This window comes from Panulirus ornatus, chromosome 64 (genome assembly GCF_036320965.1).
Source record: "Panulirus ornatus isolate Po-2019 chromosome 64, ASM3632096v1, whole genome shotgun sequence".
Taxonomy (NCBI): domain Eukaryota; kingdom Metazoa; phylum Arthropoda; class Malacostraca; order Decapoda; family Palinuridae; genus Panulirus; species Panulirus ornatus.
In genome coordinates, this window is record NC_092287.1 from 26299847 (window position 1) to 26326161 (window position 26315).

The following is a 26315-nucleotide window of genomic DNA, read 5'->3' on the forward strand; positions in this document are numbered from 1 at the left end:
ACTTGACCCACTTGCCCTATGCGGCAATGTAGATTCACTTTTCCTTTTCTATGGGTAGTACTTTGGCTTTTGCTCCAAAGAGCTTGCTGCTTGTATGCTCCCACCAATACCTGGACCACGCAACATTCGGCAAGATACAGCATTACACGATTATTGTATAGCTGTTGGAAACTCAAGCATGGGCCGTTTTGATAACTGTTTCTTTCCCTACACCTCATAGCTTTGGAACTCTACCCTCTTAAGACTTTCTCAATAACTATGACCTGGTGCATTTTTAAAAGAAAATTTTTCACTTCTTTAGAAATCCCTGAATACTTTCTTATGTCTCTTCTTTTTCCCTTTCATTAACCTTCTCGAAACCTCAATTTATTTCATGATTGGATTTTTTTTTTTGAGTGGGGGGTGTCAACAATGACTAATTAGCCCATCCATATCTGATGTGTGCATATCACTAGTACTTATATGAGAAATAAAAAGTATATTATTATTGGCCCAGGGAGAAATGACTGTAAATGTAATAACTAAGAGCTCACCCAAATATGACATGTGAATATAAAAATTAATTATTACTGCCATCATCTCACCTGTCCTTCCTCGTCAACAAAGTTGTCACTAACCTAGGTATGTGAAAATTAATATCCTTTATGATGGGAAGGGATCATCACACCAAATTCCTTCAGCTGACCTTGTTTAAAAATGCCTAACCACTTCCAAACCATATTCACAAAATTTTCTAAAGTCTTATCAAGGTCATCCAGAAAATGAAAGGTACAGAATACTAACAAGTTGACGTGTTAAGACCAATAAACCTTCTCCATGTACTTGCAAGTTCATGACATTAGGTGACTCATGTTTACAGTAAACAAAATATGTTCTTTTCACAAGAACTATGTTCAGAGAAAATGCAGCATCATCGCTTTAAGAGTTCTGTACTTGAAATAAGAGCCATACTCACAATTATTTCCTCCATTTCCACTCCTGCCATGCTCACTATAGGTGTTTCATGATGAGTCATGTAACTTGCTTTCACTGAATATACCGATGATTTCTTAAAAATTTAGTGAAAAATAAAAGTCCTGATAAACTGATAAAAACAAAAGAAATTTAGTAAGAATACAATAACTCAACAAAATTATAAAACGTAGTTAAAAATAACTACTTTGAAAATATAAAACACAATACTATATAAATAAAATGAGAAATACTTTCTTTAAAAAAATCAATATCTACAACACTAGATACTTTGCCATTCAAAATACAAAGACCAGAAATTCTCCTCTACCAACATCTTAAGAAGTCAAGGAAGTAATATTCCCATATTACCAACCATGAGTTTAGTACCAAGAAATCAGGGCATCTTTTAAGGCATTTTCACCTAGGAGACAAATTTTCAGAGAGGTCCATTCATGTGCACGGAGATGAATATTTACTATCATGATGATAGAAAGATCACAAAGAATAATACATCTCGTATTGTTACACCAAAAAGGGCCTCCAAAGGCCTAGTTTCTGGGAGCAAAAATGGCATTTAGCTTTTCAGTACTGGGAAGGATGGAAGGGCCAACTGGGCTATTTCCCTGCTACTAAGTATGCTAAAAGATGCCCTGCAGGAAATAATACTACCTTTATGATTTCTAATTCTTTATTTGTAGACAAAAAATAAATGCTACTTTGTAGAAACTACAAGAACAGTACTTCAGTGCTTTTAATACAAATACAAATTATCAATACAACCTGAATATCTGGTTTGAGCATTTAACAGAATCCTTGGGTAAAAATTCCCTTAGGAATCTTACACCTATCAAAATCTATCCTCTGGTTGTGAAGGCTGACAGTGTTGCTTCCTTTAAAGATTGAAATGCAAAATTTGACTACTATCTGAGAATAACAACTTGTCGGGATTTCTTTCAAGATTCTGAGTCTGAGAGGTCAAAAATGGTGTTGCTGGGAGGATGCAAAATGCAACTGATACTTTCAGCATTAAACTTTCTGACTGCACCATTTGTTGCTACTGCAGTAACCTCTCCACAGAATATGAATGCGACAGATAGTATATGCTGCCATTGACCCTCAGTATGAAGAGCTGAGTTAGAAAACCCTACAAGACTCTTAGAGTACCCACCACCCATGGGATGTACAGCATCAGCCCCACTGATGAAATTCCAGTACAAATCCACTTTTACCAATTGCCCTTTGATCAACTTTATGGACATTTCAAGGTACAGACCAACATCTACAGGTAGCCTAAGGTGTGTAAATATGAGGGAACACTGATGTAGTAGCCATAGGTGGCTGAGTGGGGAAACATGGCAGATATACTTAGGTCACTAAAGGTACACACGGCGAAGATCTGACGGCCCAGTGATTACACTGCATTGAGGACACAGCTTTTTGGCTGCCTGCAATAATAAAGAGTTTTAGCTAAGTACATCAAAAATGCTGGCAAAATACTTAAAATTTCAAAAAATTATATTTAGAGTTGAACAGACCAAACACAATATGAGTAAACATGTAACACAAGGCAATGATGACTAACTCTTACTTTATACTGTGCAGTCTTCCAAAACCTATCCAAGCATCTAACAATGACATCAGTTATTGTTCTTGAGATTTAGAATGTACAGGAAAGGAGACATAGAGTTACGTGAAGCAGTAAACAAGCAAGTAAGGGACACTGAATTTATGCAGATAGGCATTTGTGGATTTCTGAAGCTTAATGCTTTTTTCAAAGTATAGAAAAAAAAATGTTATGTGGTAAACTGTCAAAGGTACATACATTTGGAGTTAAGTTCATGGAGAGGGAAGTAAGCATCTCAATGACATGTTTTCAAAACTTTTTCAAATTCTAAATAGATATATACAAAGAATACTTCCCACGTATTCCCTGCGTTTCATAGAAGGCGACTAAAAGGGAAGGGAGCGGGGAGCTGGAAATCCTCCCCCTCTCGTTTTTTTTTTTTTTTTTTTCCAAAAGAAGGAACAGAGAAGGGGGCCAGGTGAGGATATTCCCTCAAAGGCCCAGTCCTCTGCTCTTAACACTACCTCGCTAATGTAGGAAATGGCGAATAGTATGAAAGAAAAGAAAGAAAGAAGAGATGGCAGTGTCAAGAAACAAGGGTAAAATAGGATACAATAATATGGTAAAAGAATTTTAAAGCTGGGGTTATGGAAACAATGACTGATGTTATAAGTGGGGTAGCAGAAACTAGTATCAACAAGTGTTAAGAAGAGGGTCATGTGTAAATATGCAAGCAAAAAATCTGTCAAAGATTAGGGTGATTTAGGAGTAAGTACATGAAACTGTGTAGGAAAATAAGATTTCAAACATGAAAAGAACATTTTTTCATGCGTAGGTCATCATAAAGAGATACAGTAAGGAAATGTGGTTGACTCACAAGGGCAGGAAGCCAACACTGCTCACAGTGGACGTGCCAACAAACCACAGACACAAGTGGCGTCTCGTACTCCCCCTGCACCACAAACGCCACCATTAGGAAGACACCAAAAGCAAAAAGAAAGTAAATCATTAACATGTACCTAATGAAACAATTGAACTTAACAAATTAATGATCTTAACGAAATAATGAACGTAAAGCAGAAAAGGGAGGGGAAACCAATGTCTGCTTTTCAAAACATATTGTTTATAATGGTTAGTAATGGCCATCTTTAAACCATAACTTTCCAAATAACCAACCAAATTTCTTCAAACTAGTGGAACAAATTAAAATGTCAAGACTTCACTAAGGCTTAGGGACCTATTAATGCAACAGTGTGAAGAGAAATTTACAGGTTTACAAGGTCACAACTATCCACTATATCCTAAAATTATCTATCCATGTTATCACTATCACATATAATCAAATAACTGGCCACATGCTGCTAGTTACCATGTAAAATCATAGCCACTGGAGGAACATCTGTGGGCTAAGGTTCTTTGGACCATGGTCACAAACCTTAAAGGCTCTTAAGCTGCAATGAACCTCAAACTCCCCAAACCTATGGGTCCTTGTGTTTAATTTCCCAACACACCCATTGGCTTCAGTGAAGTTTGTCTCCAAAATAAAGGAGGACCTACGAATCCCAAGTATCCCATGTTCCCAAAGCTCTTCCGTATCTAAAAGAGTTCAATGACACTTCAAAAGCTCCCTAGTGCTCCAAGTGGTCTCCAGCACCTTAAAAGGTTTTCCAACAACCCCAATGAATCCTCAAGTCTCTGGCATCCCACCAGTTACCCTGAACTCCAGAGGTAGAAGCTTCCTAAAGGCCCCTGATGGCCCCAGTGAATCCTGAAGTCCCTACACAGAGAGAGGACCCAAGCATATCAGCACAGTTTCCAACATCCTAGAGGTCCCCTACAAGTCCTCAGTCCCCCTAGCCACTCTAAGATCCCCTCATCCTAGACAGGTACACTGGGAGACTCACATGACAGACTCTACAGGTGTAACGTCCTCTGGTTGTAGTGTGCTCCAGCTCCAACACTCTGGCTCTCAAAGCCTCCACCACTGCACCACCACCATTGCTGCTGCTGCTGCTACTGCCTCCCTCCTCATTCCCTACCCATACAAACAAAACTTCATATTTTATGATGCTACTATAGTCCTATGGGGTTATATTGTCAATATATGAATTGCTATTAAGAACTGAATCTTTTATGAATCAGTAAGTGTATATATATTCATGAGTATGCATGTGTATACTGTGTGTGCATACAACAAGGTGAAAGAGGGAATGTCGAGACATATAAACTCACCTATACCACTGGATGCTGGGCAGAGTCCATCAACATGGCTCCTGGAGGAAGTGGACAAGGTGGTGGATGCCTCACATACATCTAGACCATCGTAGCTGTACAAGACAGGTAACAATCTTACCTTATGGATACCAATAGAGGCTCCCAACCTTTCTGAGTCTATGCTAACACCAACCTGTCTTTCCTTTAAGGTACTGGTGAACTGTATTCCATATGCTAGTTCTATTGTGCATCAACAATGTACTGTACAATATGGTGTAAATGGTGGCAACCAAGCAAAAGAATCTACCTTACACAAAACTTTCCTGGCACCCAGAGCCCCTGTTAAACAAAGAGCTAGTGTCATATGATCTGCTATCACAAAACTTTCCTAACATTTCCTCCCCTACCATGCACCTACAAACATTAAAGTTATAATATTCCCAAAATCAATAAGTAATACTCCTAAATCATAGGAAACCATTTATAATGAAATATTCTCAGATATGAATCTAAATACAGATGAATTTCTTCAGCCAACCTCGTGGTGGAAAAGGGATGCAGGGAACAAACTTTAGGAATTCAATATCAGGCACTCCCAATTTCCCTGACCATGAGAAAAGACAGCAAAAGTGTGTAGTCATCTCTTACCATCAGTTGCCAGGGGTTCCTAAAATAAACCCTTAATCTGCACAAGTCATTCATCGACTCCGTCCATCTGTTGCAAGGTTAACCTAACCCCTCACACTTTCAATCATGCTGTCAGACATCTCCCCTCACGAGCCTACCATCTGTCAAGCCTTCTCAACACCTACAGCGTTTTAAACTCTCACCCCTGACACCTTCTAAAGATTCAGTCTCTCTACACTTGTCTCCCTGTTTTTACCACTTCATTCCTTATTTCACTAACGTACAGGATTATATAAGATGGTCGTCATTTCCAGTGTTTTCATCTTTCACATTTCTTTATCTTGGAAAACCTGACCGAGAGGCTCAACATCAATACACACCAATATATTGTAACAAGCAACCCATGCTATCATCACAGTTGCCAGAACCCACATGGGTCCCTCCCTCCACCTGACGAAGGTGTTGGTCCATCCACATACATAACCCCCCAACCCTCACATTACCCACCACTGGCATACTCCCGCCAGACTCTCCCACACAACCATGAATCACTTGCAAACAACAGGCTGTCATCAATCACAGATGGTGGCCCTTACTCAATGTATGCCTTCCATTCCACCTGACTGGTAAAGCACCTCAACTGGGAATCTCTCTAAATGCCTTGTTCATTTTTTTTTGAATTTTGATATTTTCTTTCCTCTGTTCTCTGTCATACCGAAAATAATACCTTCTCTACAATCGAAATGACCAATGTACCCAAGAGGCTGGTGCTGAACACTTCTTAATCAGGTTAGGACTAAACCTTTGCTAAGTATAGGACAATAGCAAGACGTAGGTGCTGTGTTGTGTCCTTCACCTGGGGGTGGTGTTCTTCCTGCCAGAATTGGTGGCATCATGGTTGTTGGGGAGGCCCGGGTCGCTGTCTGAGTCCGTGTGGAAGCCGTGGCCAGACAGGTCACCATCTGTGTACTGCGAAGGCCCGTAAGTGTCATTGTCAGCGTCGTCACACACCTCCACCAACTCATCCTCACTCCCACGCTCCACCTTCGTCCCCAGGGCTGGAACACACCAGCTACGGTCATCAGCACACATGAGACATCAACATGGATTACTTCATCAATATAGTATATACCTCAACACCGGCCACATCATCAACATGGCCTATGTCACCAACACTCAGGCTATGCCGTCAAAATGGCCTATAACATTATCAATACGAACTTCCTCATCAGATAGGTTATAACGTCACAATGGCAAGAACATTATCATTTTAGGCTGTATCACCATCCCGCAGGCTTACTATAATGTTATTAACACGGGTTACATATCATAACGTGGGCTTAGATGTCAAGAACAGGAGCTATATCATCAATTATTATGACATTAACATAAATTCTCAAATAGATCTTCGCTGGAATAACAGCGACCGACAAGGATTTAGCCTAGTCAAAAAAGCCATCTTGGTTGACAGGAAAAACACGACACAGAAATTTTTTTATCAAGAATATCACTCTCATTAAAACATGGCGTCGACAATTATCTTAATCCTTCTCATATTTCCAAAACACATTACGAACATCTAATGATCTGAGATAAGAAAGATACAAACAATTTGTCTTGTATATAAGCAAATTTTTGTTAGTCTGATGACTTTGGTGGTTTCCCCGTTCATGCTATGCGATTTTAATATTCCTCTCATTAATCTGAAGAGCATAATGCTAATCTAATGCAGAATCAAATCTACATTAACAAAGCAGTAGTACAATTCCAAGGCAGTACTTGGCAACTCTTATATACTAAATGATAACTTAACGTAAAAAATATCTAAATTCTTACGCATTATGATTATCTCTGAGCACTGTGGCATAACCTTCAACACGACAGCAAGAGCCTGACCCCCCCTCCATGTCTGGAAGTCGCGCTCAAGGGAGCTACAACTACAATGATGTGGTCTAGTATAATGTTAACAGATAGCCGACCTTATCTGCCTGGAATTTACAATGACATGGGTCCTTGGGTAAGCGGGCAAGGAGCAAACACAGCTATGATACTGCAGTAAATAACCACACCACTTCGAATTTAAGATGACGGCCCATGTCGCCAGAAATAAACATTCATTGATAAAACAAAAAACGGAAAAATAATACGTGTACTTAGGAGGAACATCGTTACGACAATCACAAGCAATAATATATATATATATATATATATATATATATATATATATATGCACACAAAGTACGTGCGTTTAGTGAGATGCTGACACCAAAGTAAATGACTCACCATGCAGCTGCCCCTCAGCTCGCAGCATCTGTGTGGCTCTCACTCGGGTCTGGCCACACCAGGTGTACTCCTCGTACTCCACGTCCACCTCGTCCTCCACCTCCACGTCCTCGTCCTCTACCTGAAAGAAAAAAATCACACTTTCCCAACCTCACACAAGAGGGAAGGTGTGTAGCCTCGTCGCGCGGAAAAAATGGAACGACCCAAAAGATGGGGACAAATGGATAGTGCTTGAGACAAGTAAAGCAGACGACATAAAGTACAACAGAGAGTTTCAACTCGAAGAGAACCTGACGGGGTCTCTCTTAAACCTTCATGGTAAACTTAGGCTGGGCAGAGCCAAGGTAAAATGCCAACTGTGACTCCAAAACACGTAGAAGAAAAATATGAGCCACTGAAGGCGAGCGTAAAATCATCACAAGACGAGGAATCCACGTCATTCATACCAGGCCAGTCAATGGAGGGAGTAAATCTATTGTTAGCTCCTTTGTAGCCCTTTCACACGTCTACAGTTATGCTTGTATCAAAATAAGTGTACATTTTTTTTTTTTTTTTAGCATTCTGTGAGGTGGACATGCAACTGAATATCAAAACTGCAATAATGAACGCTGTTATGTACATGAGCTCTTAGGTACAGAGCAACAGGAGAGGACAACACGTTGCGGGTGTGTGAGAAAGCTTTTGCGGGGCGTCTGAATGGCTTCACAGCCTAAGTAAAGCACTCTGACTTGGCCTTCCCTCCTACACAAAAGGGACTTTCAACTTGTCTTAGAAAGTCTTAGTTATAGCCAGGGGCTAATCTTTTGACAGTGAACACAAGTTCTGCTGTCTTTAGGCGAATACTTAAAACTGGCATATGGAAGGCTAAGACTTGTATGCCCTTTTTTCTCTGTCACGCGAGGAATAAACACCTATCTGCTGAGGGCGACACTCACCCGGCGAAGGCACTCATCGATGTGTGAGTGGATGTCGTCGGAGTCGTCGGCAGAGGCCCACTTGCCACACACGGGGCACGTCACGTCCCCATCCTGGCCCCCTACCCGACGTCGCTTGACCCTCACGCGCACCTGCCTGTTGTTCTTCACTCTCTGGTACGTCTGTGGTGATGAGAACATGGTAGATAGGTTAGGTAAGACATCTCATACCAGGTCATGGATGTAGATAGGTAAGACAAAACATCCCAGCCCAGGTCATGGGTGTATACCAGCCTAGGTCGTGCCTACAATGGATGCCATGTCACCAGTGCACCCACGAACCAGGTCACAAGAGCTCAGGTCATGGGTGCACTGCAGTCCAGGTCACAGGTCCACCACGTCCTAATCACGAGTTCGTATTCTTCATATAAGAAATGGCCTCATCACTGAGGATGTGTCACCAGAGATACTCTCATGAATTTTAAAAAGGAAAATACAGTGTCGTGTAATCTACATTAAGTATTTCAAGTTAAGACAAAATTACCATTACGATAATTTGCAAGAGACTAAGTAGTACACCAACAATGCCTCACTTAGTTCCTCTCAACTCCCCGGATGCGCGTGTTTAGAACTCAGTTTACACCAAGGGCCAACTCTGGAGGAGTATAAGAGAGTTGGTGGCGAACACTTGTGAGGAGGTGCTGACACGTGAGAGGAGAGTGAGTACTGATGCCTCTCCCTCATCCCCTCCCACAGGCAAGACCTCCCAGTGTCGGCCACCGCCTCCGTCTCTCCGCACCACCTCACTCCTCTCTTGAGCCCCACAACAGCCCCACCCCCACCTCTCCGGACCTCCAACAGAGCGTGATGCAACAAAACACCCGTCCACTTTTGTGCATGGAGTAAGAATGCCACGACCCCAACAGCTGGGGCAGCTATTTTCGAAGTCCTTTTGAGACCTCTTGACTACCTTTCGCCTGAACAGTCTGACTCCGCGACACTCTGGCAGAGGTTCCTGCAAGGTCGATGGTGCTCAAACCAGCGTCAGTAGGGTGGCCACCTTATACGCTGCGACCCTTGAGTACGACGGTCTAGTCCTCTGTCTCGACCCATGTCGGCAGAGAGACCCACGGTCGTACTGTCAAGCTGAACTAATGGGTTTCAACTTTCTTTTAAAGTACTGCCAATCACCCGGCCGGCATCAGAGGGTACGCGTTCTGGTGTCAAAACTGACCGACCAAATGACCTGTACAAGCTGTACCCCCGTTCTCAAGGGACGTACAATCGTGCTCAAGGTCGTACAGTCGTGCTCAAGGGACGTACAGTCGTGCTCAGGGGTCGTACAGCTGTGTTCAAGGGACGTACAATCGTGCTCAAGGGAAGTACAGTCGTGCTCAAGGGACGTACAGTCGTGCTTAAGAGTCGTAAAGTCATGCTCAAGGGTCGTACGGTCGTGCTCAAAAGATCAAGTTCTCGTGTCCTTACCTCCCATCCTGTCCCGCGGGCTTGGCTTCCCACAGGCTGACGTGCCCTTGTGAGGGTCGTGGCGGCGGCGCCCTCTGACGACGACGAGGACGACGATGACGAGGGCGTGCTACTGCTGCTGGCGGGGGCGGGGGAGGCGGTGGGTGCGCGCTGTGAGAGTGGACGGGACTGGGGGAGCCGGGACAGTTTGTCCAGCTCGTGGGTGAGGTGGGCGTCCATCTCCCCAGCACGAATGGTCAACCCACACACGGGACAGCCAGAATCCCCAGGCCGAGACTTGCGTCCTGGGGGAGAGGAAAAAAAACATGTTATAACCAGGTTAAAGGCACCTGGGGGAAGAATAAGTTATCATGTTACGGCACCCTGGGGGCTAGACGCATCCCGGGGGGAGGAAAGACCGCACATTACCAGCTTAAGAAAACTTAGGATAAGGCTTGCGTCCTGGGGAGGAAAAGGTTATCAGGAGGTTACGTCACACTGGGGAGAAACTAGCGTCTTAGGAAAGGAAAGGACTAGGTCGTTACTACGTTTAAGACAACCTGGGGAGGGACTTACGCCCTGGGTTGGAATCGACTAGGTTATGACAGGGTTGTAACCTGGGGAACAAGACTTATGTCCGGGGAGGGGGGGGGGGGGAAGACTAAGTCACGAAAAGGTTAAGGCAATCCTGGGGTAAGAGAACAAACGATTATCCCAAGGCAAGACACATCGTGTTTCTATACGGAGGTACAACTCTCCATACGGGGCTCTTGCACCCTACAGGAATTACAGGGAGGCAATACATCAAAGGACAAGAGGGACTGTGTACTAGGGGGAAATTAGTTATTACGGGACAAGACGATTCTCCAAGGCGGGGTTTGGGTTCTGGGGTGAACGCTATTAAAAGTCAAGAAAACTCCCCGAACCGGGGCTGATGGGGAGGGGGCTATGTCCTGGGGAATAAAGTACTACGGGGCGAGACAACTTTCCCTTGTGGGTCCTGGGGTTGAAACGGGGGAAATACATGCACTAAACTTTACAAAAATGACTTAGCCAAAGTTGACCACTCAGGCTTTATGCCACCTCCAATTTCAAACTTTACATCAATATAACAAAAATGCAAATCATAATCACCACAAATTTGAAGTGAACTTGCACTGAAAAAGCACGTACGACATGACAACTACACCAAAAATATCAAAATGTCAATCAGAAATATAAGAAATAAACACTCCATTATCCAATAGCTTTTTTTTCTTAACGAGTGGTACCTTTAAAAAACGTTAAATAATGCAATGAATTTCGACCACTATCTTTGCAAGAGCCTCTCCACAAGGGACGATATTGGCCATAATGATTAAATATTTCCCTCTTAAGTTGTTCTCCCGGCATTCTTCCTATTTTTTGTTTTTGTTTTTTTGTTCCATCTCTGCAAGTCAAGACGGTATAAGCTCTGGAATCACACTGCCCACTAGATCCACACTACTACAGGAGGTTTAAATGCTAAGAAGACTAATTAACTTCCACAGGACCTCATTGGTATTCAGAAGTTTACACTGTTAAAGAAGAAATTACCCGACCACTGAACCCAGGCACACCACTAGACCTGACCATCGACCCCCATGTACACCACAAGACATGACTATCGATCCCATGTACACCACTAGACAGATGACCATCGAACCCCATGCACCTCACTAGACAGATACAGGAAGAGAAACCCGCAAGCCGACGCGCAGCAAGGCTCCCGCCGTCAACTCCCTGCACAGACCCGCTTTAACCCAGCCACTTAAACCGTCATACACTTAATAAATGGCCGTATTACCGCTTCCTTTACGAGTGTCAGTGAGTGGCTCCCTCCTAGCCAGGAGGGCAACGAAATGACGTGTGGCGGGCTGCGGGTTGATGGTATAGTCTGGTGTAAGTGATAGCCTTAAGGTACGGTTGTCCCACAAGTGGCCTCCATGAAGGGATTCATTCATCACTTTCCACTCAGGTCTTCTGAGAATGACACTGGCCACACAAACACATATACACTAAGAACCTAGGCGGATAGCACCAAGACCGACTTCCAGTACAATGACCCCTCCAGGCAAAAAACATTTTGATACACTCCAGAAAAAAAGCTAGGTCAACAACTCTCTCCCCAACACACATATACATGTACACTTGCAAACAACAACACATCCACTACACGTAAAACACATACAGTATTACCAAATAAGCACAAATGTAGCCAATGCGGCCACACACAAATATAATTAGCTCTTGTGAGCTCATCCGCGAGTTGGGAGCCCGGGCACATCACCACTGCATACATGTACAAAAAGCCATATCTACATGCAGTTAACATTGTATGCACGAAACCATTCCATGAACTCATAAAAGCAACGTTATCATATAACACTGGTAATTATTTCCTTTCCTGGTGACACTTCATTTTGTCGTTGAAAAAAAAATATATATATATCATACGAAAGAAGTGAGGATCTGTTTCAATTAGGACACGTTTTACATCCAACCATTGGCTCCATTCTTTAATATAATGATCCTTCACAAAATTTCCTGGAAGACGTAACCTAACCCACCATACCTATCCTATGTGCTACCTTAAGCGATCTCGAGACGTCAACGGTCGATAACTGACACCGCCACCGATACTTCCCGAAACCCCGGAAACCAAGCCATCGGACTCGACATGCTTGCAACCACTCTTCCTTTACTTTATGAATATGGGTTCAATACAAGGTAAAAAAAAAAAAAAAAAATAAAAAAATAAAAAAAATAAAAAAATAGAACGATCCTATTCAAATTTCCCGTACTTAAAACACATCCATACTTTTATTTCGCAATCTTCTAATAATCAATACGCCGTATGAAACGAAAATTACTGTAATAAACTCCAACTGTTTCTTTGCTAAAAAATTCGGAAACGTATTAGTATGGATATGAAGACTACCACTGAAATAAATTTTTCAACTGTAAAAAAAAAAAAATCTCCGGATATATGCTCTTCAGTAAAGTTAATAAATTACCCCAAAGAGTACCAAATGGAAAGTCGATAATCACTTATATATTCACACTTCACTAGCGTCTCATACATTCGCAGTTTAACACTAATATCATGAACCTGTTAAGCTATTGCCCAAAATAATAAGAACGCGTCAAAATTAATACTACTACATATCAAAAGCAGACTTCTGCTAATCAAAAATGAACGATTAAGTAATCATTTAGTTTAGCTACGTAACGAAACAAACTCTGAAGACACTGCAATGAAAGAATACAACTGCTGTGTGCTTTGCAGCATTATCAACTTCCCGAAAAGTTGATATTGTGAAACGGTGGACTTTTAAATACAAGCAGAAATCACTTCACAGCCTATGAAAACCTTACCTAACTTCTGCTGTGACAAACATTGCCTTACTTTCTATGTAAAAAAAAAAAAAAATAATCATAAAAAAAAAATAATCATCTATCTTAAAGTTGGCCAAACTTTTAAGCTAGTGGTCCAGTGTTAAATATCTTGACCTTAAGGTGGGGCCCTAGTGCGTGTCATGTTTGTGTGTCGACCTCCTACTATACCGTTACCAGTGAACTTACCGTATTTGAATAGTGAACTGAATATATTCAGAATCATTAAAGGTAATTCAGTTACATTTACATAAAAAAACTGTACTTACTAGCAACACACTGCTAACAGAATCTTTGGGACTTGAAGTTAATTAATATGTCACTATCTAACGTGTCTTGAGCACTTCGTCTCAATCTTTCATCGTTGAACAGGCAACACACACTACCTTCGTTCAGGAGAACATCAGTAAGAACACTTCGCCCTTTATATTCATCACCGTTCATTTAAAAAAAAAAAAAAGTTTATGGTGACACATATAACTTATATTCACCTAAATAATGTTTCTAAATTTGTTGATAAGTTCACTGTAGCACTTCATGTCTATCAGTTCCATTTTCAACTCTACGAGATGTGTCAACTTTAACAGCAAATGGAGATGAAAATAATTATATTTCCTTTTCGAAAGCATATAGATTAGCAAACATTGATTCAGTTTTTTAGGCACGTACATCATTCATTTCCTGGTGTCACGTTCAGCAAACGCTGTAAAGTGTACTACATTTTTCGATAACTGATTTTTCCTTTTCCATAGGAATAGCTTATTGTTGAATACTATGATATGATTAAACAATAATCTTAGGCTGATATTTTCCTTGAAGCCTGACGTTCACTTCACTGGAATGATAGCCTACCTTGCGTCTGTATTACCTTAGTGAATAATTATTTCTATCCACTGTACACCTTTATCAACAAAGCCACTAAATATTTCTGTAACTGTCCTTCACTTTCATAGTTTTTTCTCGCATGTTTTTACGCACAGTGACGGTGAATACTCTATCATTTCATCACCGGTAATTTCTGAACACACCAAGTATTCCGGTCTAGTTTTGAAACTCACAAAAATGTACTTTTTCACCATAATCATTTATCATAAACACTGCATTTACTTATCATCTTTATCTTCCTCGTAATCGACTTCGCCATACTGTCTTGAACTCAATACCAATGCTATAATGAAAATATACTCACTGCTACACTATTGTATGTACGAAAAGCAGCACCCAAGCAGTTGCCCTTTCCATGGGTAACTGACGCACGGCAGTGGCAGAATCAGGCCAGGGGGGGTGCGCAGATTCTGATACCCCCCTTGAACAGACACGCACTAATTACAAACAACAGGTCATTCTATAAAATAAAAACAAATTAAAAGTAAAACTTGATTTTGTATCTTTTTTTCTTTTTCTTTTGTTATAGAAATGAACATCACCTTAAATTACATATACTTAGGCCTAGACTTCTCTAATAATGATGATAACAAGCACTTGTGGGTTGGATTTAAACTACTCAGTGGGGTCGGATGTGGCCCGCGGGCCGAAGTTTGACCACCAACGGTTACTGGCCGTTTCGTGCCAGTATGCGCAGCGAAAATAACCAGCGTCCAAATGTAAGCTCACCAGCTAACGATTTTGACGATGTTCTACGTCAAATATTCAATTCAAATCGAATAAACATGTCAGCTGCTGAAGTTACGTGAGGGTTTTTATAGGGTGCTATGATTTCTACTCAAGTATTATACGTAATCTTATGCTATCTAATATTTCACCAGATTAACTAAGCATCGAAGTCAATTTTGGACAGAATTGCTTTATGTACTGTGTAATATTAGAGCAATTCGAGTTGCGGAGCGTGATTAATGAACATTTTTATTTCACATTGCTAAATAAAGCGGGAGTGGCGAAAGTTATGAACATCAAGGAAAATGCGAAGTTACGTAAATAATCAACAAAATCTATGAAAACCTCAGCTGACATCCCTTAGTAGCCGAGATATACAGGAAAATCATACAATCATTAAGTTACTTTGTTGGGAAGACTCAACATGGAACGGCTGTTTGTGAAGAGGCTGGACGGTGGCACCAATAGGCCGCTTGGTCTGTTGTCTGTTTGTTAACATCCATGTACGGCTAGCACGATGTTGTCAAAGACAGTCCGAGATAAATTCCGTCTGCTATAAAAGTTAGCTTTTTTCCGCAAATGATCCCGTACTCACAGTAACTCTATATTTTCCCCTCAGAATCATAACCTTCACCACTACCAATGATTCTTTTTGAACATCTCGGAATGAATTATAATGCCCAGAATTACGTTCCAAAACTCTTATCATTTTCTCAACACCATACATCATGATATAGAATGGTCACTCAATATCCTATGAGCTATTACGATGCGTGGCTAAACTGCTAACTTGACTAATTTTGCTTGGCAGTGGTTGCACAGTGTTCAGTGAAGAATATAAAATCATTATGAAACATTAATATCATTTCTATTCTACGATACTGAATAAACGGATTATGATGATGGCTATAAACAAGAAATATAAGACAAGTTTACGGCGTAACGTAGGCCAAATAAGATAATCATAGGAACCTATGAAAATGTTAGTTAACATTCCTAGATACCGTCTATGTCCTAATTTTCAACATCCAAGTCGAAATATACAAGAAACGCCTATGATTAAGCTACGCCCCACCGACCAACCTCCCCACAAACAGCCACTCTACTCGGCCCCCAACAGACAACATAAATGTTCGTTTATTTTTGCTACATAAACCTCCCGAACGACGTTTTCTTCGGGTCTGTTGATTTTTCCTAAATGTTTTTTGTCAAACGTTTAAATAAGTCTCACATCAATTCAACATACTTTCCAGCTATTAAAAATCATGCTCCCGGCTTTCCTTGTATTTACACTTTACACTACAACTGCAGAAGAAAATCAAAATATACACATGAAGTTTCGCTGCGTAATTAAATTTGAAAATTGCCCATTACTTAACCTCACAATTTCCCTTAACTTCATAGCCCTCGCCGCTACTGTCTTATTACTACCGTACAATAGAATTAACGACAGTGTCTCTAGTAAGGCCCGTTACTAAATTTTTTGTTACTAACATCTTTGGATACAGCGATTCTATTATGCAACAGCAAAATTCTGAGAAGAGCTTAAAAGCGACGGATCTTGATGTGGCGCATTATATTTTACGGAGTACTAACGTAGCCAAGCACCCTGGCTACGAAATACAAAATTCATGAAGCCAGTGTACCTTACAATGAGGGCAAAATGTATTTCATCTCTGCATCGAAAGCTGTGTTCCATGTCATATAACCCTTTTCGCCTACCACAACTTCATTTAAACCAGACTTCGCAAAGTTCTATTACTTTATTCTCTAAACACTACACTAGCGCTGAAGAGCAAAATCTGCCAATAACCAGGTACCCCGGTTAAGTAAGGTGTGACGTTAATTTTCACTATAGTAAACAAGGTGGCAAGTGGCCAAGGCTAGGAGTATCAAGGAAAATGTGAGGTTACGTCAACTCAGGTTGAACGCTGGTTCAACAGAACTATACGAAAATAACTTACCTTCAATAGCAGTCTAGAATTACCAGATCTATATATTTTTCCCCTTTTCATATGTTTATGTTTGTTAAGGCCACCTGCAGACTGTTGTTGACCACTGTTCACGTTCTTAGAGACACAAACGGATTCAAACGCATACTGGACCAAATGACGTCACTTGAAAGATGCTGGTATATTACAACAAAACTGAAATCTATGGTAAATTTCGGCTACAAGGGTAAGCTCGGTAGAGTGTATGTAAATTATGTTGATTAAGTATGAATATTTTGGTCAGAATATACCTTACACATATGGTCAAGTATACGAATGAATCCGTTCGTGTCTAACGGATCGTAAACAATATATAGTGGCAACTACAATTACATTTTTCCTCTAAATAAAAAGAAATAAGATCAATATCAGCTGGTAGGCGAAGCTATGGGAGGTTTCCATGAAATCTTACGTCGATTTCCATAAATATATTTACATCTACACTTATTAACCCAGCTTTTTCCCCTAACTTTTCACAGTCCTCCCTACTACCACTTGTCACAGCAGGATACAATGGTGCTGTAAGTTACGCCCCAGGTCTCATTTTAGCGGAAATACAGTACAGTATTATCGCAAAACAAAACGAATTATTCTACTTAGAGATTCAAATGTTAACGATACACTCTGTAAGTACCAGTTATTTTCTAAAGTCGATAAATACATAAATAAACCGTGAAAAGGAATATCAATAAGAGTTTCTTGTATAACGCGATTGCTATTCTTCTCTACGATGTAATACATTCAAAAATAAAGAGGCGCAAGGAAAGTTGATTTCACCATTCGTGTTTTACAATCCCACACATCAACATGCACACACCCTTGTCATTATTGCATGCAGGCACGAAATGCTAACACATATGGAGTATCCTTGCAGTAAGTCCACGTGCGCAGGATGGAAATGCATTCGCATAACCGTTATACATGTGAAGGTGCATAACACCCCGACGTATATATATTGCATTAATGAAAGCGTGCGGAAGGAACCTAGAATATTATCTGAGCACGCTTGCCTGCAGGAAGTATCGACATGCACAGGCAAGCAATGCGTCAAAGTGAACGCAATGCCTGTATGCATGATGGGTATGCATGCATAAGAGAAACGCGTTCAAGCACGCTGCCAGGACTGCATTCATGCACACCCAATATATCCCCGCATGCTTGCCCAAGCAAGGCGAAGACACCACTAAACCCAACCCAAGCATTACCTGCAGGCTGGCACAGCAGCCTCGCCAATTCAGGAGTTAATTGCGCTAGTAATGGGGTGGTAATAACCTCACGGGCCAGGTTACATGACATACATAATAACTCACAAGTAGAGCAGAATGGCGTGCACCTCTGGCCATGATGATTTGCCCCTGAGCTCCTGAACCTTATGGGTGCAGGTCGAAGTCCAGGCAAGGCCAGCCGTGGCCATGGGTCGTAGTACCACTAAGATAACATGGGTAATGGCATCAACGTGCTCTCTAGCTCCCGGAATCTTCATGACGATTCGTACATCACTGCTCAAGTATTTGACTACTTACACTTTACACTTGCATGTAGACACTTGGAAAGCAAACACTATCAACGAGAGAACACTGATGAAGCTGGATAACCGATATTTTTAACATTAGAGACGATATAATCTTCATTTTAAAGACACTCTCACAGTAAACATTATTGTCAACACCGCCATCATGGACTCGTCCGAATGCGTTCACTTCATTGACACCGAAATGAAACCACCGTAATTGATGGAAGTTGCAAAACAACGAATAATAGAAAGATTACATGATAATTTTTCTAAAATGCGGCGTTATTCTGGGTTAATATACTAACAGATACCTGAAGATAATATTATCATATACCAAAATAAAAAGGTTTGCAATGTATTATAGGTACACATTACCGTAAAGAATATCTCAAAAATTCAAAGACCACAACATCCCTGATTTGGATGTCCGAAATATGGCTTTGTCTTTGTCTTTGTCATTATTTGGATGTGAAAAATATTCATACTGACAAACGAGATGAAGATGGTAAACGGTGATCACAGACATACATAAATAAAGACAAATTATAAATAACTGCATATCAATCATCATTTCGAACGGCTTCATAATATTTAAGCAATTCCAGAACCTCGATGGCTACCTGCTATACCCTGCTCCTTATAACCTATAAAAGACTTGCGTTTGACGGAACATAAATTTCGTTAATTCTCGATGAAATGTGAGTTATATGAGAAAAAAATGACGTCCCAACTTACTTACGAATGTATTACGTATATATTTACTACAGAGCTGGAATACAATATTCAAGAACACCAGAATATTGATTAATTATAGACGTAAAGTGGAGAAGTTTCTCTTTCAATGTCTATTGAATAAGACAGCATATTTGAACTTATTATCTTTTAGTGCCATTTTTATAACTTTCTTATGATCCTAAGGATAATTATAAAGTTGGAAAAATCACTTAAGAATATGAAAAAAAAAAAACATTTTTGGCTTAAACGATTACTGATGTGATCATTTCCTTTACCAGGCTCCAGACACAAGACGGAATGGTGTGAAAGGGGCAATAATGGGTGTGCACCCTGGTTAGGTCCTCCCTATACGTACGCAATAGATGCTCCCTGTATGTATGTAGTGTGAGGTGCTCCCTTATACGTACATGGTGCAAGATGCTCCTTGTATGTACGTACAGTGTTGATGTAAATGAGGCTGGATCATGGATTACCCCTAGTGTACACGGGGCTGGGTGTCCTCCTAGCTGTAACCAGTGGCTGGGTCTCCCTGTTGTACTCAGGGGCTGGCTCTCCCTGGATAACGTATGTCCACGGGACTGGGTCTCCCTGTGGCTGTAGCCTCAGGGAATAAGGGATCGCTTTTTCAATAATCAGAGGGCGTGATTACCGGTGAGAGGCGTGATTAATGCCAGTGGGCGTGATTACCGGTGAGAGGCGTGATTAATGGCAGCGGGCGTGATTACCGGGCGATGGGCGTGATTAATGGCAGCGGGTGTGATTACCGGGCGATGGGCGTGATTAATGGCAGCGGGCGTGATTACCGGTGAGAGGCGTGATTAATGGCAGCGGGCGTGATTACCGGTGAGAGGCGTGATTAATGCCAGTGGGCGTGATTACCGGGCGATGGGCGTGATTAATGGCAGCGGGCGTGATTACCGGGCGATGGGCGTGATTAATGGCAGCGGGCGTGATTACCGGTGAGAGGCGTGATTAATGCCAGTGGGCGTGATTACCGGTGAGAGGCGTGATTAATGCCAGTGGGCGTGATTACCGGGCGATGGGCGTGATTAATGGCAGCGGGCGTGATTACCGGTGAGAGGCGTGATTAATGCCAGTGGGCGTGATTACCGGGCGATGGGCGTGATTAATGGCAGCGGGCGTGATTACCGGGCGATGGGCGTGATTAATGGCAGCGGGCGTGATTACCGGTGAGAGGCGTGATTAATGCCAGTGGGCGTGATTACCGGGCGATGGGCGTGATTAATGGCAGCGGGCGTGATTACCGGTGAGAGGCGTGATTAATGCCAGTGGGCGTGATTACCGGTGAGAGGCGTGATTAATGCCAGTGGGCGTGATTACCGGTGAGAGGCGTGATTAATGGCAGCGGGCGTGATTACCGGTGAGAGGCGTGATTAATGCCAGTGGGCGTGATTACCGGTGAGAGGCGTGATTAATGCCAGTGGGCGTGATTACCGGGCGATGGGCGTGATTAATGGCAGCGGGCGTGATTACCGGTGAGAGGCGTGATTAATGCCAGTGGGCGTGATTACCGGGCGATGGGCGTGATTAATGGCAGCGGGTGTGATTACCGGGTGAGAGGCGTGATTAATGCCAGTGGGCGTGATTACCGGGTGAGAGGCGTGATTAATGCCAGTGGGCGTGATTACCGGTGAGAGGCGTGATTAATGGCAGCGGGCGTGATTACCGGTGAGAGGCGTGATTAATGCCAGTGGGCGTGATTACCGGTGAGAGGCGTGATTAATGCCAGTGGGCGTGATTACCGGTGAGAGGCGTGATTAATGGCAGCGGGCGTGATTACCGGTGAGAGGCGTGATTAATGGCAGCGGGCGTGATTACCGGTGAGAGGCGTGATTAATGCCAGTGGGCGTGATTACCGGTGAGAGGCGTGATTAATGCCAGTGGGCGTGATTACCGGTGAGAGGCGTGATTAATGCCAGTGGGCGTGATTACCGGGCGATGGGCGTGATTAATGGCAGCGGGTGTGATTACCGGGTGAGAGGCGTGATTAATGCCAGTGGGCGTGATTACCGGTGAGAGGCGTGATTAATGCCAGTGGGCGTGATTACCGGTGAGAGGCGTGATTAATGCCAGTGGGCGTGATTACCGGTGAGAGGCGTGATTAATGCCAGTGGGCGTGATTACCGGTGAGAGGCGTGATTAATGCCAGTGGGCGTGATTACCGGTGAGAGGCGTGATTAATGCCAGTGGGCGTGATTACCGGGCGATGGGCGTGATTAATGGCAGCGGGTGTGATTACCGGGTGAGAGGCGTGATTAATGCCAGTGGGCGTGATTACCGGTGAGAGGCGTGATTAATGCCAGTGGGCGTGATTACCGGTGAGAGGCGTGATTAATGCCAGTGGGCGTGATTACCGGGTGAGAGGCGTGATTAATGCCAGTGGGCGTGATTACCGGGCGATGGGCGTGATTAATGGCAGCGGGTGTGATTACCGGGCGATGGGCGTGATTAATGGCAGCGGGCGTGATTACCGGTGAGAGGCGTGATTAATGCCAGTGGGCGTGATTACCGGTGAGAGGCGTGATTAATGCCAGTGGGCGTGATTACCGGGTGAGAGGCGTGATTAATGGCAGCGGGTGTGATTACCGGGCGATGGGCGTGATTAATGGCAGCGGGCGTGATTACCGGTGAGAGGCGTGATTAATGCCAGTGGGCGTGATTACCGGGCGATGGGCGTGATTAATGGCAGCGGGCGTGATTACCGGGCGATGGGCGTGATTAATGCCAGTGGGCGTGATTACCGGTGAGAGGCGTGATTAATGCCAGTGGGCGTGATTACCGGTGAGAGGCGTGATTAATGCCAGTGGGCGTGATTACCGGGCGATGGGCGTGATTAATGGCAGCGGGCGTGATTACCGGTGAGAGGCGTGATTAATGCCAGTGGGCGTGATTACCGGGTGAGAGGCGTGATTAATGGCAGCGGGTGTGATTACCGGGCGATGGGCGTGATTAATGGCAGCGGGCGTGATTACCGGTGAGAGGCGTGATTAATGCCAGTGGGCGTGATTACCGGGCGATGGGCGTGATTAATGGCAGCGGGCGTGATTACCGGGCGATGGGCGTGATTAATGGCAGCGGGCGTGATTACCGGTGAGAGGCGTGATTAATGCCAGTGGGCGTGATTACCGGTGAGAGGCGTGATTAATGCCAGTGGGCGTGATTACCGGGCGATGGGCGTGATTAATGGCAGCGGGCGTGATTACCGGTGAGAGGCGTGATTAATGCCAGTGGGCGTGATTACCGGTGAGAGGCGTGATTAATGCCAGTGGGCGTGATTACCGGGTGAGAGGCGTGATTAATGCCAGTGGGCGTGATTACCGGGTGAGAGGCGTGATTAATGCCAGTGGGCGTGATTACCGGGTGAGAGGCGTGATTAATGCCAGTGGGCGTGATTACCGGGCGATGGGCGTGATTAATGGCAGCGGGCGTGATTACCGGGCGATGGGCGTGATTAATGGCAGCGGGTGTGATTACCGGGTGAGAGGCGTGATTAATGCCAGTGGGCGTGATTACCGGGTGAGAGGCGTGATTAATGCCAGTGGGCGTGATTACCGGGTGAGAGGCGTGATTAATGCCAGTGGGCGTGATTACCGGGTGAGAGGCGTGATTAATGCCAGTGGGCGTGATTACCGGGTGAGAGGCGTGATTAATGCCAGTGGGCGTGATTACCGGTGAGAGGCGTGATTAATGCCAGTGGGCGTGATTACCGGGTGAGAGGCGTGATTAATGCCAGTGGGCGTGATTACCGGTGAGAGGCGTGATTAATGCCAGTGGGCGTGATTACCGGTGAGAGGCGTGATTAATGCCAGTGGGCGTGATTACCGGGTGAGAGGCGTGATTAATGGCAGCGGGCGTGATTACCGGGTGAGAGGCGTGATTAATGCCAGTGGGCGTGATTACCGGTGAGAGGCGTGATTAATGGCAGCGGGTGTGATTACCGGGTGAGAGGCGTGATTAATGCCAGTGGGCGTGATTACCGGTGAGAGGCGTGATTAATGCCAGTGGGCGTGATTACCGGTGAGAGGCGTGATTAATGCCAGTGGGCGTGATTACCGGGATGCGTTATTAGGCAGCGGGTGTGATTACCGGGCGATGGGCGTGATTAATGGGAATGGGTGTGATCACCTGGTGATGGGCGTGATGAATGGGGATGGGTGTGATTACCGGGCGATGGGCGTGATCACGAGGTGGCGACTGTGTTGAGCGTGCCGACGTAACTGTCGGACGGTGGGCGTGAGTAATGGGTGCGGGGGGCGTGATGATGCAGGCAAGACGAGAGAGAGAGAGAGAGAGAGAGAGAGAGAGAGAGAGAGAGTGAGAGAGGAGAGAGAGAGAGAGAGAGAGGAGAGAGGGGAGTCCAGGCTGAGTCCTACAGGAAGGAGGAAGGCAGGGGGCCGGGTTCGATCGTGAGGAGCAGAGTCCTACAGTATCAGCGACCCCGGGAATCCTGCGAGGGAGGGAGTTCCCCCCCTCCCCCCGGGAATCCTAGGGACAATGCATAGGACTCTATGATGACGTCCTTCATGGGTCCTGGGGGGCGGAAAGAAAGACGACTCGGAGAGTCCCACGCGGTCCTCGTATGGGTCCCGCAGGGCCAGAGTCCTAGACAGTTATAACCACGGAGTCCTGCAGACCCTACCTATCCTAATGTACCACAAAGGATAAGAGAACTGCGTATCCTTAGACTGAGACGAGACAGTCCTGCCGCTTCCTCACAAAAAAAAAAGGTCTAGGACGTCTATAAAGGCCTAACAAACGTCTACAAAGGCCTTTTTCCCTTAACTTCGAAAAGGCCTACGGTAGCCGACGCCCCCAGTGTGTTTGGACAGCCCTGAGGATATGCACAACAAAAAAAGTCCCTACCTACCGTTAAGCTGGGTCCTTAGTGTCTCACAAGGTCCCTAGGGATACCCTTGGGCACGAAAACAGACTTACAGATGCAGATGATTACGAGGAGAATGGAAGCGAGAGTCCTATTTTGAAGAGGGCTATGTTAGAGCCTTATTGTGAGATCTAGGTTAGAGCCTTATTGTGAGGAGACCTAAGTTAGAGCCTTATTGTGAAGAGACCTAAGTTAGAGCCTTATTGTGAGGAGACCTAAGGTAGAGCCTTATTGTGAGGAGACCTAAGGTAGAGCCTTATTGTGAGGAGAACTAAGTTAGAGCTTTATTGTAAGGAGGACTAAGTTGGAGCCTCATTGTGAGGAGAAGAAAGTCTGTACCTCACTGTGAGGAAAGCAGACCTAACACCTGACAAAAGACCCCCCCCTGAGATCCCCCAAACCCCCATGAAGAGGGGAAAGGAGGAGAGGGAGTCTCTAAGACATCAGGAAAACCCCAGAGAGTCCTAAAAATCCTAATAAGAGTCATATATACTCCCCAGGGATGGGGAGAGGAGGCGCAGGACGTGGGCGGCGCTCGGGGGGCGTAATGAGGCAAACACAAACACACAGACCAGCGCCCCAGCACCACCACTGCCGCTAAGGATTGTTTACAAACGTCACACAAAAAACGGAACTCGGCAGGCCTGCAAACTCCGCCGTCAGGAGGGTGTGTAGTGAAGGGAGGGGAGGGAGGGTGTTAAGGGCGGTGTGTGGAAAGGGACAGTGGGGTGGGGGATCATGAGGTGGGGAAGAGGAGTGGTGGAGAGGGTGCGGGGTGCAGGTCAGGCAAGGTTCTGGGGTGATTAGGTGTTGAGGTGGGGGCTTCAAGGGGTCTTTCAGGGTGTTGGGAACTGAGGTGGGGGAACGGGTCTTTCAGAGTGATGGGTGTAAAGGGGAAAGGGGCCTTTGAAGGTGTTGGGTGTAGAAGGGGAAGGGGTCTTTGAAGGTGTTGGGTGTAGAGGGGGAACGGGTCTTTGAAGGTGTTGGGTGTAGAAGGGGAAGGGGTCTTTGAAGGTGTTGGGTGTAGAAGGGGAAGGGGTCTTTGAGAGAGCTGGGTGTAAAGGGGGTAGAAAAGAGGTGGAAGTGAAGAGTAGGTCGTACAAATACGTCTGCATCTACCAGAGATGAAGTAGGAGGGGGGGCTATCAACACGGGAGGGGGCATGGGATGGGGGTTATCAACGGCAAAGGGGAGGGGAGATGTGGGTGGAAGAGGCTATTAAGGAGAGAGGTGAGGGGAAGATGAGTGGAGGAGGCTATTGATGGGGAAGGGGTGAGGAGGCTATTAATGGGGGAGAGGAGAGGAAGATATTAATGGGGGAGGGAAGAGGAGAAGCTATTTATAGTGGAGGTGAGGTGAGGGTGGCGGGGGGGGGTTACAATTTCAACAGGGGAGGGAAGGTGGAGGGTATTAATGGTGGAAGGGGAGCCATCAACAGGGGAGGGGGGGGGAGACTGTTAATGGGAAGGGAAATGGGGGTGAATGAGGAAGGAATGGGGAGATGGGGGTGAGGAGGCTGCTCATGGTAGAGGAAGAGATGGTGAAGGGGGAGGGGGGAGGGGCAGACCAGGTTTGGGAAAGTCATTTAGCGAGGGTCGAGAGGCTATGTACGGGGGGGGGGGAGGGGAGGCTGTTGAGAGAGAGAGAGAGAGAGAGAGAGAGAGAGAGAGAGAGAGAGAGAGAGAGAGAGAGAGAGAGAGAGAGAGAGAGGAGAGATAACGGGAGACCTGTTGGTCCTTGAGGAAGTTACCTGTTGGAGAATAGAGTAAGTTCCTTTTGATATCATGCGGTCATCATTTCTGGTATCTGAATCTACTTAATTCTACGAAACTGTTGTACGTTAAGTTCTGAAAATGATTTGTTGTATTCTGAAATCTTCTATAACATCTCCGGGCAGAGAAGATCGCACTTTTCTTGAGAATATATTTCCAGATCTCGCGTGTCTTCTTTTCTGCACGACGGAATTAGTTTTGATGTTCTTCTCTGGATTTGTTCGAGGTTTTCTTTTCCATCTCCTTAATCAAGTCGGGTGACCAGACCTGAACACCGTATTCCAGATGGGGTCTGACCTGCGTGTAGTAAACAAGTGTTTACTGTATAATCTTCGTTTCATCGTTAATATGAG

At 44.4% G+C, this 26315-nt stretch overlaps 1 protein-coding gene across 5 annotated transcripts in view; it reads right to left on the minus strand.

Annotated features, from left to right (window-relative positions):
• Positions 1 to 1624: 1624 nt before the first annotated feature.
• Positions 1625 to 26315, minus strand: part of LOC139746237 (E3 ubiquitin-protein ligase RNF220-like) — a 216287-nt gene continuing 191596 nt past the window's right edge. The window contains exons 1-9 of one of the 5 annotated variants that reach the window (XM_071657232.1): positions 18563 to 18707; positions 10042 to 10325; positions 8578 to 8739; positions 7643 to 7763; positions 6216 to 6417; positions 4751 to 4845; positions 4423 to 4553; positions 3396 to 3470; positions 1625 to 2399 (exon numbers count right to left, since the gene is read on the minus strand). In XM_071657232.1, coding sequence (XP_071513333.1) covers positions 2328 to 2399; positions 3396 to 3470; positions 4423 to 4553; positions 4751 to 4845; positions 6216 to 6417; positions 7643 to 7763; positions 8578 to 8739; positions 10042 to 10260 — 1077 coding nt within the window. In that variant the 5' untranslated portion in view covers positions 10261 to 10325; positions 18563 to 18707 and the 3' untranslated portion in view covers positions 1625 to 2327. Of the gene's footprint in view, positions 2400 to 3395; positions 3471 to 4422; positions 4554 to 4750; positions 4846 to 6215; positions 6418 to 7642; positions 7764 to 8577; positions 8740 to 10041; positions 10326 to 13703; positions 13723 to 14623; positions 14675 to 17012; positions 17134 to 18562; positions 18708 to 26315 lie in introns of those variants that run through there. The other 4 variants (XM_071657234.1, XM_071657233.1, XM_071657236.1 and 1 more) reach the window with 4 other exon arrangements.